At 36.1% G+C, this 14,769-nt stretch overlaps 1 protein-coding gene across 5 annotated transcripts in view; it reads right to left on the reverse strand.

Annotated features, from left to right (window-relative positions):
- The window catches only part of TBCD (tubulin folding cofactor D), a 135,008-nt gene that overhangs the window by 30,072 nt on the left and 90,167 nt on the right, over positions 1-14,769 (reverse strand). For all 5 annotated transcript variants that reach the window (XR_012676692.1, XM_075169818.1, XM_075169815.1 and 2 more), the window contains exons 24-30: positions 11,917-11,948; positions 9,701-9,763; positions 9,185-9,261; positions 6,778-6,859; positions 3,007-3,125; positions 2,489-2,580; positions 1,466-1,606 (exon numbers count right to left, since the gene is read on the reverse strand). Coding sequence is in view for 4 of the 5 variants with exons in the window: in XM_075169818.1 (XP_075025919.1) it covers positions 1,466-1,606; positions 2,489-2,580; positions 3,007-3,125; positions 6,778-6,859; positions 9,185-9,261; positions 9,701-9,763; positions 11,917-11,948 (606 nt within the window). In the remaining variant the exon portion in view is untranslated. The remainder of the gene's footprint in view (positions 1-1,465; positions 1,607-2,488; positions 2,581-3,006; positions 3,126-6,777; positions 6,860-9,184; positions 9,262-9,700; positions 9,764-11,916; positions 11,949-14,769) is intronic.

A 14,769-nucleotide genomic window follows, 5' to 3' on the forward strand; every position in this document is an offset into this window, starting at 1 on the left:
ATTAATTTATCACATTCATTTACTTAGTTTATGGCTTCTCTATACAAGGATTAAGTGTTACTGCTCTGAGCCTTCTACATAGCAGCATAATTGTCATATATTTTAAATCTGTAGATACTGGATTTATTCCTGAATTCTGATAATTTAATACTTTTTATTACAAGTACTATTTCAGGCTGGGCATATTTGTGCTCATAAATACACAGAGAAAAGTACCCTGGTAAGAGAGCCTGTATGCTTCCTTAGTACTCATTTGATCTCTTAAGATCCGTATTTCACATGGTTTTCTCACCCTGTAACTACCTTGTGGAATTCTAAAGGATCACAGAATCATAGTATGGTTTGTGTTGGAAGGAACCTTAAAGATCATACTCAGGGACACCTTCCACTAGACCAGGTTGCTCAAAGCCCCATCCAGCCTGGCCTTGAACACTTCCAAGGCTCAAGTGAATTTATTTATGAAGTGAGTAACATGAAATCTTCATTGCTGCTCTGTCTACCACACTAAAAGATTGCAGGAACTTCCGATCAGTAAGTGATGTTACATCCCCAATTACAGCTTCTTTAGAAGTTAAACACAAACCCAAAGAAGGACATAAGCCTATATAGTCCTTTGGTTAATCAATTTAGAAATTGCCTTTTCAGATCACTGTTACTGAAGGAATACAGAACATTAGATGAATGCAAATTATATACTGAACCTTCTTTATATATTAAGGGAACTGTGAAGACTGAAGAACGTCACAAAAATATGACTGTCACAGACTTAATCTTACACCTATTCTATAGACTTCACATTAGTAGATACATTCCTACAGACTTATGATTTAATTATTCTTGCAATCTCATAGCTGAAATCATTGAAACCCTAAACTTACAAAAGAGTCAGTGATACCACAACACAATTTATAGTGTTTTTATCCATCTCAGTTAGAGTCACTAGCCTTGAAAATTTGTCACTAACACGTTATGCAACTGCTCCCTCTCCTGGCTAAAAATCCCCACAACACGAACATACAATAAGAGAGTTCACCAAGTAGGAGTAAATGTGTTATTTCAAAGAAACAGAACTGTCGTGGTTTAACCTGGCAGGCAGCCAAATACCATGCAGTCGAAACCAGGACAAGAAGTAATGTTTTAAATCTCTGTACTTTTTACAATTAAATACATTCCTGATATTCACTATAAGAAAATAATGTCATCCACAAAACCAGAATAAGACTGAACTTCAGTTTAAAACACAATAGTCCCCATCTTCCTAACTTCCCAGGCACGGGGCGAACAAATCCTTGTCAGCCTTTCCTTTCACTTTTTACTTCTCTTCCCCCAGTGTATTTCTACCCATACTCAAACCTCCAAAAGCTTGGAGCTATCTATTTCTAAGAGGTTTTGAAAAGACATCAGTTTTTAATTAGACATCAAACATGACAGCTAAGTTTAAGTCTCAGTTTGTAAGGCATCTTACCATCCTCCAACATCTCCTCGGCTGTCTGTGGTGTAGTCAGTCACACCACTAAGCAGCGTAGCGTAAATCTGAGTAACGTTATCTTTGCAGACATATTCTTCCTCGGATCCTTCTCCCTTTACACCTATTGTCTGGCAAACCCTTTAAAAAGAGAAAAAGGGGGGAAAACCCACAACACTAATAAGGAGAAACATTAAGATCATAGCTTTGTTCTGTTGCTTAATAAAATTCCCTGGACATACAACATTCTAAACACCTATAACATCTGCAACAAGCAGTATGAAGAATATTTCTGAGCCTACTGTGTTATATATGACCTGAGGATTTCTGATCAGTCTTTGGGTTTAAAGGAACACTGGCAAGGCTAAAAACTCAACAGATAAGCAGATTGGTTTTACGTCTGTAATACTACAAAAAGGAACATGCTTAAAGTACCTGTCAGTTTCTGAACTCTCCTTAAACTGAAGTAAGCAAGAAGAGCAAAGAACTAATCCAATGTGCATTGAATTTGATATTAACAAATTCTTTACATTGAAGACACGGGTTTTTTGCACTGTAACAGTTTAAGAGCATATATACTATGATACTATTAACACTAACTACACTGTGGCATGTCAACATAGAAAGTACTCCTTTAGAGAAAAAGTACAATTTCTTTAAACCAATTCAATCTTCTTATTAAGAAAGTGGAAAAAACATATATTCTTCCTCCTCACTAAAGCTCACTAAATTGCAGCCCATGAGAAAGGTGAACTTTAAAATATACTCTAACTATGCAGTTAACTGATTAAAAAAAACCATGCCATCAGAGTTGTACTCCATCCTCAGATGTGCGATAATCCTCTGAATCAAAGATCTATTGGATAATGGAGATGCACACAGTCCCACATTAAAAATGTGTATGTCATAGTGCAACTGGTTTCAAGAATCATGCTACAAGCTCACAAAAAAAAGCAGAATGAACAGGAGAAAGCCTCTAGAGAAAGAATTAAAATTAGACAAAAATAAAGATTATAAACATACTTTGCAATTGCTATTAGGGCATCTCTTCTGGATTCTGCGAAGCTCACGTCTGCAGGGGAAATTAAGGTGACTTTTTTCAAACCTTCCAAAACCTGAAAAAATATAAAAATTGAGATATTTAAATCCAATGAATTATTTATGATAAATGTAAATTTAGATATCCTATTAAAATCCGCTCAATCACATATGAGAGAACTAAGCAGGCAGCAGTGTTTGGTTTCTCACTGGGACTTGTCAGCATGCCCCACTCTTCCCTTTGGACAAATGTTCCATAGCAAAGGGATAATTCAATCTCTGGCTCTTCCATTAACACTACTAAAGCAGAACTAAACTTTAATTATCAGAATCTATGGCAAGCTAAACTCATGATGATTTTCTGGAGTTACTGTACATTACAATCCAAACCCCTTTCACAAAGACCTTTAATTATGATCATTATTATTTATTTGATTACCATCACAGGTTTCATTCAAAATACCGTGTGCCCTCTTCTCATTACAATGATCATATTTTCTTACCTGTTGGAGCCTGCCCTTTAGCAGAAATCTTGGAAGGGCCCCAAGAGCTCGTGAAAAGCCACAACGAATCATTTCCTCTGTGTTTTGCAGTTCTGAAACGTACTGTGTCACCAGCTCATCTAGAAAAAATACAATTGCAGAGTGAAAAGTAACTACCACATCATTATCATTACATGTTTGGCTAACAAATAATAAAACAGGAAAAGATCCTCCAAACAGAGCAGCTAGAAAATTTTATAATTCATTAACCTAAAATACAGCATACCTTTAGTTTCCTACAGAAAAAAGATAAAAATTTTGGGATGTTCACCGTTACATGAATGAATTCTTATTTTCTAAATGTTAAGACACATTTTTAGAGAGACTAATCCTCGTCATTCAGAGAGAGAAAAGACAATTTCTCAAATTTAAAAAGTTGTAGTTTTTTAAAAATCCAAAGAATAAGTATAAGCATAAATTTCTATGCAGACACAAGGGAACAAGTTCTCTTATATTTACAGGTCATCATTTTCCAAAATTAGACAGGTATTCTGTGTTAGGAAAGAGATGTCTCTGGATTTGTGAAGGTCAGTCATTCGACAGCTTTTCCCCAGAAAAGTCTTAATTGGACTTAGTGTTTAAACACACACACAGATCACACCTAAGCAATGAGATAATTTCATATCATTTTTTATATAGAGACAAAAATAAAGTTGGGCTTTTTGCATGAGAAAGCTCAAAAAGAAGTAGGGATGCTGTGCTTAGATTCTGTGCATTGTTACATGACAAAACAGGGACAATGGCTCTACAAACAGTAGCACAGACAAAAGGAACAAGAATAAACTGAACTGGGCATGAAAAAAGGAGGCTCAACAATGAAGTAAAGTGATACGAAGAAGAAAATGAGGATGAATGAAAAAAAGAAAAAAGGAAAAAGTCAGCAATCTATCTACGTATTTCTACTGCAGTCTTTATCATAGACTTAACAGACAATACTTCCTTTACCAGATTTTTCTGCTACTATATTAAACTCTTCTGCAAAATGCAGAGAAAAACAAGGTACTCCAGAAAAGCTAAGAACAATCAAGATAGCTGCAATAAACACAACTCTGGTTCAAAAAGGAGAAAAGTGGTCCTCTTAATCACTTTACTGAATATGCACTTTTTAATCCTCGAAGAAAAAGAATCAGAGATCCTAGGAAGATTACATAATTGTGCCATTGCTTACCATCATTTAAGATTTAAATGATTGAGCAATATTTACTAGAGGAAGAAAGAATAGTTACCATAAGGTACCACACATTAATCGTAACTCATGACAGGCTTTTTTTTTTAAAAAAAAAAAAACAAACCCTATGCAATCAGCAGGCCTCAACTAGTTCCTCACATCAGGGAACTAGTTCCCTGTCCAGAGGTTAGCAGTACCTTCATATAAGCACATCTATATTTAAAAATTTCCAAACCACTGGAGTATAAGATGGATTCTTGAGGCCATAGGAAGATGCAATGCTTGCTTAGACAGCAAGATGATCTTAGACAGTAAGACTATGACAGTCTTCCCTTTGATTGATGTAAATTTAAGATTGACATTTTAGCCAAATGACATAAAATTAAGACATGACAACTAGCAAACGAGCAGCTCTTTACTTATAAGTACTTAGTAATTATGCTAGCGAGGGTAATGCAAATGTTAATATTCTTCTAAGAGTCTTCAGCTTCATAAAACAACATGGCCTATGAAGTGTCTACAATATTAATTCAACACAACCCATCCTGAAAGAATATTAAAAGAGAAAGTCATCAAAACCAAACCAGAACACATTAAGACAGAAAAAATAAAACAAAGAAAAGGTGAAAACAAACAGAGGCAAAAGAAGAGATTCAATAAAATTGCAGTCTTATAGGGACTGATTCAGAATGCCGAATCTGTATCTAAAGTATCTTTGATTTGTGTTTTCATTTTAATCTGTCAAACCATAGTGAAACACTGGTTAAATTTTACCAAAACCTTTTTTTTTCCTATTCCCCTTAATCATGTTTAGACCTGCATCTAAGACACCTGCATTGTCATTGAGTGTCTTCTGCACTGTAGCTTCCATACATACATGCATACATCAGACATTATGGGGAGGATTTTTAGTAGTGGATTTCAATCGCACAACATAGAGATTTTAATGGTCATGAAATATATAGTTTTTACTGGCACAGAGATGAAAATCACAATTTTTTTTCCTTTTAAAAGATGCTTGCATGTATAATGGCCCTTTTGTTACCATGTGTGGAAGAGGCTTTAGAGCAGTACAAGGCCAAATAAAAGCATAATCAAGACAGAGCTGACTAGAGATTTTTTAGAACAGAAAAATTTCCAACTCACAATTCTATTCTCTAAATCATTCCAGAAAGTCTAATGAAAAATTTTGCCTGTATCTACAAATACGACTCTAATCCCTAGAACATCACGGCTACATTGCCATGATTCCTTCAAGCACAAGCCAAATGAAAATTTAACCTAGAATTCAGGAAAAAATAATTACGCTTCGTAGGCATCTAAAAGAGTACAGCATCAGAACAACTGCAGCCATCTATTGCATGTTCTTCCAGGAGATCCTCTCTCCCTCTTGATTTTGGTTTCTGGCCGAGTTTTTCAGTCCGCTTTTACAGAAGCTTGAAACTTCATCCTTACATAAATTGTGACCTATTAACCTCTCAACTCATTTTTAGCTTGCTTTCTTTGATTCAGCATTGTCTCCTCCTGCCCAAAGTCTTCTGTTTTTAAAAAACATTACCTTTTCCTGAGGTTTTTTTTTAATCTGCCTCAGTACCGTATCAAATCTTCCCATACTGCCCACAAAATATCAGGCATGCAGTGCCAACCTGCATGAAGGAAAGGGCTATTTTTTAAATTTTTTTGTTTATAAAAATATAGAGATTTAGCAATATAGAAAAGATTTAAAAATCAAGATAGGCTGCTTTTACATATCAGCTATAACTTCTTTGGGGCATGGACTGCATGTAACTATACATGCGATAGGCATCAGGTTCATTCTGGGAACTACCGTAATAGAAATAAAGTGTTGTGTTATCTGATTTAGGAATGATTTAGGAATGGCAAAAAATAGGAAAATAAATCATTATTTTGTTAAGTATATGTAATTTCACTGTCTCATTTAGAAAAACAAGACATAAATGTTGTTATTCTTAAAATATCTATCTATCCAGCAATCTGTCTCTGATGGACGCAATACAATTTGATACTTGAAAGAAAGAAAGGTCCAAGAAAACCAGTATAAAAAAAGATGTTGATTCATATGCCCCTAGCAAAAGTTTAAGCCTACTTCTGTACTACCGACGCAAATCAAACAGATGAGGTTTCATACGCACATTTACAATCCTTCTCTTCTTATCCCTAACCAATTCTTCTTCTTTAAGTCAGCCACTATCTCTGGCATACAGTTTATCAAAATATGACGTGAAAATGCCTCACTTCATTAAAATTTAGGATTTGCCACAAACACGTATTCTTTGCTTCTTTGTTTTACAGTATGGAATAGAAAAGCAATCTCTTTTTCCTAATATTCATTATTATGGTACCTTGTATTCACGTCCAGTCTAAACCAAGCAAAACCCCTGAGACATCTCCTACTCTTTCAGTTGGTTTTATCATTCTTTCCTGAAGCATTGCAAGGTCCTTTAAAATTAATGATGCTCCTCCCCATTCTATCCAGTACCTCCAAATTGCAAGTTAGGTCCAGCCCAATATTTTCTGCCTCTACTGTAAACATGAGTCATTACCCTGTAGAGCTGGATCAGCTTCTCCCTTTTCATTGATGTAATATTCATTACACAGCGCAGCCAGTGCAGAGACTGCAGACTCCTGTAACAAAGGCAAAACTGTGAACTTGATATATTTGCTAAGGTCATACTTTATGATAACTGTGCTTAGAATTAAAAGGTTGAGGAAAAAGAGAGTGGATTTTTTTAAAAAAATAATTCCCTTCAGCTACTGACATTTACTTTCTCTTTATTTCTTCCCAATACTGGTTTAAGAATAGTTGAACAGGAAATCTATGTAAGAAAAAAACAGATTCTACTCTCATTCCTTCAAAAGTACCAGTAAGCTAAATTAGTATTTAAGACATTAATAGTAATGTATCGACTGTATTTTCAGTTCAGTTGAAAGACCTCCAGGATGACACAGTATTACAAAATACAGAAGTCATTATTTCATCTTCAATATATTGATGCCAGATTGATAAGAAACAAACCATATTTCCCCAGAAAGCTATAGCAAGGAAACACAGAAAAAAAACATGGACTGAAAGTTATAAACAAAAACCCCAAAACATCCAGTATCGCAAATCCTTGTGTCTCAATCTTAAATGGTTTAGAAAAGGATCAGATGTTGTGCATTATGCCTGAACCTCCTCATCTTTAGAGTGGTTTCGGTCACCAATATAGAACACAAAACTAATACAGCTGCTATTTCAAACAGCATGTAACAAGTTTTCTCATAAAATTCATGGTTGAATTACACTTTTCAGCTAATAATAGAATGCTGACCAAAATTATAATAAATTTGAGAGCATACAAAAACTATGCACTGTTCACTCCATATTAACAGCAACGATCCTTACTAATACTCATGTTCTCCAGGTACAAAAAAATCTTAAATGACAATGCAGGAATCCTGTACAGCTTATTAATTCTACCCTCAAAGACACCTCAGACTTGTTCTCTATGCAAAATCGAGGACTTGAAAGAAAACCAGTATTCATCTAAATAATATTCTACCTACCACAGACGTTATAGTAGCAAAATATACAGAATTATCTAATTGCTGTAGATCATAGAATCATAGAATAGTTTGGGTTGGAAGAGACCTTTAAAGGTCATCTAGTCCAACCTCTCTGCAATAAGCAGGGATATCTTCAACTAGATCAGGTTGCTCAGATTCGTCACTTTCTAAGGAGAATGGTTTTCACCTTAAATGCATGAAGTTTTTATTGGAAGAGTATACTGTATGTCAGAAAAAAAGATTACTTTTCAATGTCTTAAGCATTGCCCTTAAAATTATTTCTCTCTGAAATATATACAGAAATCAAGTGAGAATTGACATTTACTAAACATACTTTGCTCATCATTAATTAATGTTAACCAAACAAGCCAAAATTCTCTAAAGTCTGTAATTAATTCTTCTAAGCTTGGTTTAGAAGTTCCAGTTATAAGACAAACTCTTTGAATAAATTGCTAATGCCAAAAGAATATTCCAAAATTAAAATTTCATCTTTTAATTTTCTTCAGTGATTTGGATACATTCTAGTCTACTCTGTCTTCCAAGGAAGACTTTAAAAGATACTTGCAATGGCTTTTTACCTGATTTTTAAAAACTAACAACATGAACACAATATGCTCTATTCAAATTGTCTCTGTGATGGCTATAAGCTTTAACAGGGCAGACAAAAATTGTCTTTATAATTTGGTAGAGCCTTTAAGAGTGCAAGATCAAACTGTCATGGTATTACTTGGGAAAATTAAGGCAAATAACTGGAGGTGTTAAGATCATGTACATAAAATAGCATGAAACATATCCATCAATGGATTTAATATTCAGAATTAGAGTAGCTTGAGAGCACAGTAAAAGGATTTGTAACAGAGTTTAATAGAAAATTTAAGTGCGTTGTCCTGAATAACTCTGGCTGATCACACCAATGTTCTCACTGTTAAGAAACACACCCTCAGTACATCAGGCCTGAGGACTTCATCCAGAGATTCTTTTTAATTCTCACAAAAGTTATCTGAAACTACCAAAATCAACATATCTTACACATTACAGGTAGACCAAAATAGAAGCAAAATGTCGTATCAATGTAACCATATAGCCAACAGCAAGTAGCTTCATGCAACCATCAGTGATTACCCACCACCAGCCCACTGTCAATGCCAGCACCCGTCAATTACTTTGTCCAAATGTACATAGAACAACCACCCTTGTGATAGCTGTTCAAGTATTAACCAAAAAGGTCCCTTTGAATTTTGAGGAATTTAAATTCTTTTTAAAAAATAACCCTTCTTACAAATCTAAGAAACAAACATTCAAGAACCAATTAGATTCCATGGAAAACAATCCACCAATGGAAAGCAAAAATGTTTCTAATTCTGTATTTAATGTGACGACACGAAGAAGGAGGAGCTATTGTACCTTTATATTCTGTCGTGCAGTGCTTGAAACAAGAGGGAGGCTTCTCAGACTGTCATTTATTAACCACTGCCAGCCACCTGAAATAGTAAGGAACATAACTGGTATTAATTTTTCTTACTTTCCGAACTTCAGCACGCTCTGTTTTGTTTTTTACAAAGACCAGCAATTATATATATTGATGTATTTCCTTGGTTTTCCAAAATAAACAAGGTTGTGATTCTCAATTAGTATAGCTATTCTGGTTTGTTTTACAATGTACATAGCGCAAACACTGCATCTGGTAATGCTGAAAACTTGACAGGAAAAAAAATGTATTGGTAAACAGCTACAAAACAAATTTTCAAATAACATCACCATCTGCTGCAGTATTTGTGCATCTTCTTGGGTTTTTTTTTTTTAATTTCTTAGGCCACCCAACCTTGCTCATCTTGCTGCTTTGAAAAACATCATTCGTTAATACTTTAGCTGAATGAATAACTACTAAGATAATGGAAGGTTATTTAAAATATTACCTACCGATTATTGGATCTCCTCTAAATGGCATTTTTGATAGTGACAACTTTTCAATTAAAGTGCAGACTGTAAGAAAATAAATTTGATAACTGGATAAATACAAAAAAATGCGAAATTGCAGCAATTTTGAAGATATAACCACATCAAAGTTACATTAGCATTAATTTTACATTGAAGAAAATTTGCAATTAGAATTCCAAAATATGTGAAATTACAAGCTGAAAGGAAATCACACTTGTGATTCTTACATACAAAAAAAGCTACTATGCAGTAACTGTTCTCCAACATGAGTTAGTCCCATTATTCATGCAAATCCGTTGTTTGGTGGTGTGTTTTTCCCCCTCTGCCATTTAAGGTGCATATGTACATATTGGCCACCTTCCTGTTTCTATCCCAGTGTGTAAATGGCTATGTAGTATTGTTGATAGTAAACCAACTTGGACAAGGATAATACTACAGCCACTAAAAAGCTATTCAAATATATATGAAAAGATTTCCTACTTCTTATTAGCATTCTTTGGACCTTCAAGGAGTGGCATCTGTTCACTGCACAGAGCTAGGAGCTATAAAACTGGATGCAGTTTTATTTCCTTTGATACTAAGAATACAAGAAAATGTCATTTTAATAATTAAGTCCTTATTATTTTAGATCTATAAACTTAAATGAGTTCTAAGCTTACAAAACCACTTTCAGAAGAGTATTTTCTTAGTGTTTCAAGGCTGTTTTGGGGAAGAGAGATTAACACAGTAAACACTGCAAACTTTTGCTACACAATAGATTGACTGCATTGCTCAAAGGAAAACTCAGCACTTAGGGAATACAGTATCTTTCACCTCCTGGTGATAAGTTCAAATAAAACAGATCGGTATACATCCATAGTCACTATCTGACTGCTTTAGAGTTGGTGGAGGGTTGGTGGAGAGAAGGGAGAGGACAGAACAAACTACTATATAATGCCACCTTTTTGTTTTCCTCTCCTCCCACAACTTAATCTTTGAATATTACTCCGGGCTCTGTACACAGTTAATCTTCTTCATTTATAATCAACTTACTGGGCTCCAAATCTACTCTTGAATTCAGTCGTCACTATGGTAATGTCACACAATCAGGCTCCCTGTGCTCAAACTCCATTCAATGTTGTATGTCAGCTTCTTTGTTCTAATATTTATTCACAGACAAGGTTAAGTACAATGTGACTAAACCCAAGTCTCTTAGGGTTCCTCCTTGGTTCTCTATGCTTCTTTTATGCTCTATTGTGGTTGAGACCATCATCTTCATTAGACATGCAGGCAATTTGTGGAATATTTTCAGTTCTTCTCTTATTCCACCTACACAGCTCCATCATGCCAAAATACTGTCATTTGTACTTCTCCAATACTATGAAATACTCAGCTGCGTAAAAGCTAAAACATATTAAAAAACCCTATCTATTCTTTCAGCCTGCATTATCATGTCACAAGACTGTAAACTCATTCAAAGACGGCAGAAATCCCTTTGCCCCCTTCACTCCTCCTATCACCATTCCATCTTGGTACTGAAACTCCTTTACCCACTAAGTTTGGATGGCTTCACATCTTCAAAGTCGGAATCTGCTATGCAGCACTTCCTTCATTCAACCCATGAGCAGGAAACTCAAGTTGGCATCATTTCCTTATCCACCCAGGCTACCTGCACGGATACTTTTTCCTGCAATGCCCTTCCTTTTTACAGTGGTTCTGTATCTAACAATCCTCAAAATCCGTGTGAACAACCCATCATCTTTTCTGTGATACCACTCTTTCCACAAACTGTTGTTACATGGTCTTTATTTTTCCCCTTTGCGCACATACGTATTACGATAAAATCATCAGTTACATGACGACATTTGTCTTAATGGACAGATCGCATCTCTTCTGGAGAGGAATCTGAGTAAATCAATGAAGGAAGCCAGCTCAACCCTGACGACAGTTCACTGTGTGCAACAACGGAAGGAGAGAATGTGTGACATAAACCCAAGAACTATCTCCAACTCTTACACAAACAGGGTTATTCACAATTGTGCTGGCAAGCAATGTTCTGGTGTACCTGTCTTCTCATTGGCCTCCAAATTTTGTATTTTTTTAACTACTGTGCATACTTTATTTATGCATTCAATATATGCAAAATAAACTGTAAAAAAGTAAACAGAAGAATTCATTACCGCACATTTCTGCTTTCACACCACAGCTGTGATACTTACCAGCTGGTCTCATCAGTTCTCCACCTAAACCCCTGCAAAGCAGAAACAGAGCCTTCAGAGAACAACCTACCACAAGAAGTCTGAGTGCATTGCCTAGTGAGAAAAAAAACCTCAAAACCGTTTCAGAATGAAAGCAGATCACAAAATAGCTGCAGTTTTGCATTTGACCAACTCTAAAATAATTCTTTTTAAATCAACTGTTGTCTTGACTTCAGCATGATTTATACAAAACCTTCCTGAATATTTAACTTTCTTCTTGCAAAAATGCGTTCCCAGTCTTTCTGATTTTTAATGTGAATAATAAAAGACTGTCAAGTTCATTCTGCTTTTCTTTTCACTTGCTTCAGAAGCATTCCAAACCTGTGGGACTTGCTACAGGACTTTTCAGTCATATAGCCTCTACGAGCCTCTGACTTCCACAACTGAAAAGCAATTACATGCAATTTTTTAACAAAATCTTCATCTCTGGAACATTAAATAAACTTCACTTACCAGTTCCCATTTTCACAAAATGTTAACTGGCTAACTTTCCTGGTGAAGTTTCTCACCCTTCTCTCTTCACCCTCTCCTTCCCTGCTAAAGCCCCCTCCCAGGTGATTTTGCATTCATCACCACAAGCGATGGGGTAAAAACTTCCAACACATCAGAAAAGGGAGAGAAACAAATGGCTCAAGACACTTCAGACCCTCCTGAAGTGTAAGAGTGTGTTACCTAAGGATGGTCTCACCAGACCTCAGGCTTACCCAGCCCAGTTATCCAGTCTGAGCACTAGCCTGGCCACTGACAGCACTAGGAGAAAGCCTGAACTGGGCAGACAGTGGGGAGAAGGAGAAGCTCCTGGAAATGGCAGGGCCTGTTTCCATTCATGGCCTCTCATGTCTCTGGGCAGAGAGATGTCTCCTCACCCCGCTGCACAATGTCTGCTGGTTACATGGATATCCCCAAGCTGCCATGAGCACTGCTTGGGGTGTTCTGCTCAGCGTCACCCTCTGCGGCTTAATTTTTCCATTTTATGAACCTTTGACCTCTGCTCTTCCTTTGGATATTTCCTCCCTCGGCTCCTTTTTCTTGTCTCCCTTCACTTCTGCTGGAATATTTCCTCCCTGAGGTGTGACAAACCCTTAATCACCTGTTTGTATGGCCATGCTCTGGCAGAAACTCCCAGGAGGGGAGGAACAACAAAGGCTTTTTTGTTTATTTGCTTGGGGTTTTTTTTTTTTTTTAAAACCTTTTCTTCCCTCCTCTCCTCCTCCCTCCCCACAATAAAATTAGTAGCTATGCTCAGAAGGCAAACTTAGCAACCCTAAGAACTCTTAGAACTTTGTTCTCCAATTTATCCTTTTATATGAGCTTCAAAAGCCTAAACATTTTAAACAAGTTTTTCCATTCCATACAAGTAGGTGCCTCCTGTAACATGCACTGGGTTTTTGACTGCTCAACATTTTCATTGGTTTTTCAGGTAATGCAGAGACGCCAACTCCACAATATTCTCATTGGCCATAGATCAGCACTTCCTTTAATTGGGAAACTTTTGCTTTTGACAATCAATATATTAAGCTCAATGTAATAATCCACAGCTCAGTTTATTATCGTAGAAAGGAAGCACAGATTCCACATCCCCATGCTGATAAGGTCTTTGTATTATCTACCCCACCTTCCTGCCATGTTGTCTGCTCTCCAGCTTCTAAAAAATTTAAATTAGAAAACAAAGAAGTGATGCAAGGAGTCGAGACGCGGCAAAGACAGAAGAATGATGTGGCAAGGCTTGCTTCCTCTTCAACGTTTCTTTTCCCTTCATTTTGTCCTCACCCATTCCTTGCCTTTTGTCTGTTGTCTTACTGCAAATGAGTATAAAATAATGATCTTGTAAATTTGTTTGGTGTGCAACAGAGTCTGCTGATGCAAGGATTCAGATACGGACTTCTGTTCAAACTACAAAGCAAGAACTGAGTCATAAAGGCTGCTCTTCTCCACTTCTTCACACTGCCAATAAGGAAGTCAGGCCACTTAAAGCTACTCTTATGTTAATAATTTGACAGCTATCCCTTCCTTTGGCATTACATCAACTCAATTTAATTTCAGAGTTTAGAGCTTCACTGAGGATTGTTGTCCCTGTGCAAGAATGAAGAATGGTGACAGTGATTTGCATAGTAAGATTTCCATGTAACGCAGAAACTATAATCAAATCTATCTTTGAAGGCACTGCGATACCATGTGTTCTTCTCTGCAAAACTTTTCAAGTTATTTCTTACCTAGACATCACATGTCCACCAACAGTATGTCCATCAATATATCCAAAATTTTTTCCCCTTTGCACAGCCCAAACATATTTCAAGAACTGAGAATTCTATCATAACCCTAGATCTTTCCTCAGTCAGTGTTTAGTTTGTCAAACTTGATGCGCATCTTTCTATTAACTTTATCTCGCTCTACAGTATTTCACTAAATTAAAAAGATACGGATCTACCTAATTCAGAGATTCTGAATTTTGCTGTACAGTCAGTATTCTCTCTTTTTTCTTCCAAAGACACATCCACAAATTGCATCACATTATTAGATGTACCTGTTTCAAGGTTTAATTATTAATTCAATTTGTAAATTGACTGATGCAGTGCCCAGGTTCCATGAGCTCCTAAGCATTCCTTCCTATGTGCAGTTCCACAGCAATGCTTCTCTCCTAGAAAGATCTTAGGATGAATCACAATTTATTTGTGGAAAATATAATCAAAATGTATAATCCCTTGAATTAAGGGATGAATTAAGATTACTGATGAATTAAGATTACTGACCTAAGAATGCTGGTATCTATTTTAAAATTATGTAGGCCTGAATCAGAACCAATGACAGTGCTGT

Source organism: Calonectris borealis, chromosome 20, assembly GCF_964195595.1.
Source record: "Calonectris borealis chromosome 20, bCalBor7.hap1.2, whole genome shotgun sequence".
Classification (NCBI taxonomy): Eukaryota; Metazoa; Chordata; class Aves; order Procellariiformes; family Procellariidae; genus Calonectris; species Calonectris borealis.